At 58.3% G+C, this 3,282-nt stretch overlaps 2 protein-coding genes across 2 annotated transcripts, besides 4 other annotated features; both read right to left on the reverse strand.

Moving 5' to 3' along the window:
* Window positions 1–35: 35 nt before the first annotated feature.
* Window positions 36–419, reverse strand: Tco025E_00613 (60S ribosomal protein L35; the record flags this gene model as incomplete). The annotated part of the gene is made up of 1 exon (XM_029367553.1): window positions 36–419. One exon carries the CDS (start codon window positions 417–419, stop codon window positions 36–38), a length of 384 nt encoding a protein of 127 aa, XP_029232382.1.
* A 180-nt stretch (window positions 420–599) lies between these two features.
* Window positions 600–662: a microsatellite.
* A 36-nt stretch (window positions 663–698) lies between these two features.
* Window positions 699–2,537, reverse strand: Tco025E_00614 (serine/threonine protein kinase; the record flags this gene model as incomplete). Its single annotated transcript, XM_029367554.1, has 1 exon — window positions 699–2,537. One exon carries the CDS (start codon window positions 2,535–2,537, stop codon window positions 699–701), a length of 1,839 nt encoding a protein of 612 aa, XP_029232383.1.
* A 78-nt stretch (window positions 2,538–2,615) lies between these two features.
* Window positions 2,616–2,643: a microsatellite.
* A 545-nt stretch (window positions 2,644–3,188) lies between these two features.
* Window positions 3,189–3,214: a microsatellite.
* A 38-nt stretch (window positions 3,215–3,252) lies between these two features.
* Window positions 3,253–3,278: a microsatellite.
* Window positions 3,279–3,282: the final 4 nt, after the last annotated feature.

Raw genomic sequence — 3,282 nt, forward strand, 5'->3', positions numbered from 1 at the left:
AAGTCACGTCCTCACACACAATAGGCGCTTGTCGCTTAAAGCTTCACAGCGTAGACACGCCTGGGGTATTTGCGGGCCATGCGCAGCTGGCGGCGCGTCTTGCGGTTCTTCTCATTGTCCTTCAGCGCGAGGCGGCGGCGGTGGGTCAGCTTCGCGCGGAGGGCCTTTGGCTTGCTCGCACGCAGCTTCTTCTCCGAGTAGAACTTGCGCAGGTTGTCGCGCTCGTTCTGGTTCAGCACGGTGAGGATGCGGGCAATGCTCTTGCGGATCAGACGAATGCGGCCAAGGCGGGTGCCGGCGCTGTTGAGCTGCTGCGCCACGCGAAGCTGCGAGAGCTCCTTCTTGAACTCCATGAGCTGCTTCATCAGCTCATCCTTGTTCTTCTCGCGCAGATCGCGGATCTTGACGTGGTGCGACATCGCCGAAGAATGTACCTTGACTCTCGCAAAGACCTTCAGAGAATGAGAGAAACGAAAGCACAAGCTTTTGTTTTTTTTGTTTTAACAGGTAAGGCAACAACGTCGCCCCTGCACCACAGCAGGCTCGCCAGAAGAAGACATTAACTTCTCCCGGTTCATGGGGGCATCGGTTTAGAACTTCATACATGTATTCATGCATATATACATACATACACACACACATCTACATATATATACACACACTTTGGATTTTGTTTGAATTGCTTATTTTTTTTTTTTTTACATCGGCTGCTCACCGCCGGAAAAAAAAAAGCAGCTTGTCGGTCGCCCCGCACAACGGCATATACGTAATATATATGTGTATATACGCATGCCACAGCGGTGGACCGCCCTTACAGGTACGTGATGCCAGGCGTGGTGTCTACGGATTTGACGCAGTCTGACTGGGCGGCGCAGCAGGTGCTGCCGGGCAGCGCCACCAGCCCCAGCACCGCCTCGTCCCCCAATCTTTTTGTAGCTCGTGAAACTCAAGCGAAAGAACTGGTCGCGAGAGGTGTCGTACGTGGCGAGCCCGATTTTTTCAACTGCCTTATTTCGCTCAGTCGCGGCGCCGCGCAAAGACGCGATCTCGTCGTCGCGCTCCTTTTCCTGCTCCTTCCGGAAGCTGGCAAGCTCCTCACGCTGCGCGTCGTCTAACAGGGCGAGGGGGTCCTCCTCCTCCTCCTGCTCCTCCTCCTCCTCCTCCTCCTCCTCCTCGGCGCCCGGCGCCTCGTCCCCGTCCTCCTCCTCCTCGTCTTCCTCCTCCTCATCGTTTTCCTCCTCGGCGCGATTGGCGGCCTTCGCCGCTCGCGCAGCGGCACGCGCGGCCGCGCGTTCCTTTCGCTCCTCTGCCCTCTTTGCGGCCCGCGCCTTCTTTGCAGCGCGCAGCAATTCCCGCTGCTTCTGCTGAATCGCCTTTCGGCACCGCTTCTTAATGGCGCGTACCGCCAACCGCAGTGTCAGGCGTGTCTCACGGGTGTCGGCCCGCAACTTCGCCTCATTGCGTGAAAGAAACAGCAGCACAGAGCGTGACAGCGCACGCACATTCATGCCTAACACATACCCGTCGGAGGCGCCGATGTAGCAGTAAGGCGCCTCGTTGCTTGTGGCGGCCACAACGTGAGGCACCTCTGGAATTTCAATCGTTCCTACAGGCCGCAGTTGCCGAATCGGTGGCTCAGGGCGCGTCTTCATGGCAGACTTCACCGCCTTTGCGGCCTGCACCGCAGCATAGTACTGATCGGTGGCTAGGCTCCCTGCGGCCTCAATACCCGCGTCAGGGTCGGCCAGTGCGGGGCCCTGCGCCTCTCCCGAGGCCTCCCCGCCATCGGCTTCCGCGGAGGGGGGACGCTCCGCCGCCGCCGCCGTGGGGTTCACCGGCTCCGTGAAGGAGACGGTTGCGTGGCGATTTGCGTCGGCCGCGACGGGGGCGGCGTCCTCTTCGTCCTCCTCGCCGAATTCCGGCAGCCGCCAGATCTTCACCGTGAGATCGCGCCCGAACGAGAGGAGCAATTCTCCCCCCGCAATAAGACGCAGACATTTGATGTGATTCTGATGACCCGTAAGTAGTCGAATAGTTTTTCCCAGCTTTATGTCCCAGACGCGGATTTGATTGTCGTAGCCGCCCGTGATAATGTTCTGCGAGTCCTCGCCGACAACGGCCATGCAAGAGAGGGCGTCGTTGTGCCCCGGCCACGAGGCTCGCCGCGGCCCGTCAATGAGGTGTAGGCAGCCGTCATCGCCGCCCGTGTAAATCGTGCCCTCATGCATGCGGAGGCACCGCAGCGGGGTGGCCACCTTTGACGCCTTTAAGCACCGCTTCGCCTCCTCCTGCTCTGGGTCGGTGGACCACTGGCGAACCGTGCCGTCCATGGCGCAGGTGAAGGCCTCCTCCGGGGAGGCGGCGAAGATGGCTGTGACGGCCTTGGTGTGGCCGTAGAGCGTCAGCAACGGTTTGCCGAAGTAGGCAGCGTCGGTGGAGGCATAAAACTCAATGGAGCCGTCCTCCCGGCCAACAAGCAGGGGCGCCGGGGACTCCTCCTCCACGAGGCACATCGACGTTATGGTGCGACCCGCCATTGTGGACGGCAGGGAAGGAACTCTAAGTGCCCCTGGGGGTGGGGGGTAGGCGGGCGGCGGGGAAAATGGATGTATTTTTTCTTCTTCTTCTTCTTCTTCTTCTTCTCTTGCTTTGCTTTTCTTGCTTTTGCCTTCGCGTGGCCTCTGTTTCCCTCCGTCCCTGCCGCTTTCCCCTCCCTTCTGCAACTCGCGGGTCGCCTCCTCTTCCTCCCCTCAGTGGCTCCCTGTTCCCTGCACCGCGAGTGAGCCCCGTGGGGGAGCACACACACAAAAAAAGAAGGAGGGAAAGAGGCCAGAAAACGAAAAGGGGCATGAAGCGGCGCGACGCCACAGCCGCACCGGCGCGCGCCAGCGTGCGGGTACACAACAAAATGGGGGGAAACAACAAATAAACCAAAAAAAACCTGGGTGAATGGGGAGCAGAGTGGAAAACAGCGTTGTTTTCCACCCACGCTGACTGAAAGGGGTGCACAGAGGTAGACAAATATTCTAGAGGTGAAACTAGGGACGTAGTCGCCCTGATCCAATCCCATGAGAGGACACGCGCACACGCATAGAGGGATACGCAGATGTAGCAATCAAACCCACAGGGCCCACCCGACCCCCCGCAAAAGTAACAAACAAAAAGGCAACGCCCATCTTCTAGCTTCCCTTTCTCTCTCTCTTTCTTTCTTTCTATGTACAGACGGATAAACATATACAAACATACGTACAAATATATATATATATATATATATATATGTAT

Source organism: Trypanosoma conorhini (assembly GCF_003719485.1).
Source record: "Trypanosoma conorhini strain 025E chromosome Unknown Tco_14.4_contig_00014, whole genome shotgun sequence".
In the NCBI taxonomy this organism is placed as follows: Eukaryota; Euglenozoa; class Kinetoplastea; order Trypanosomatida; family Trypanosomatidae; genus Trypanosoma; species Trypanosoma conorhini.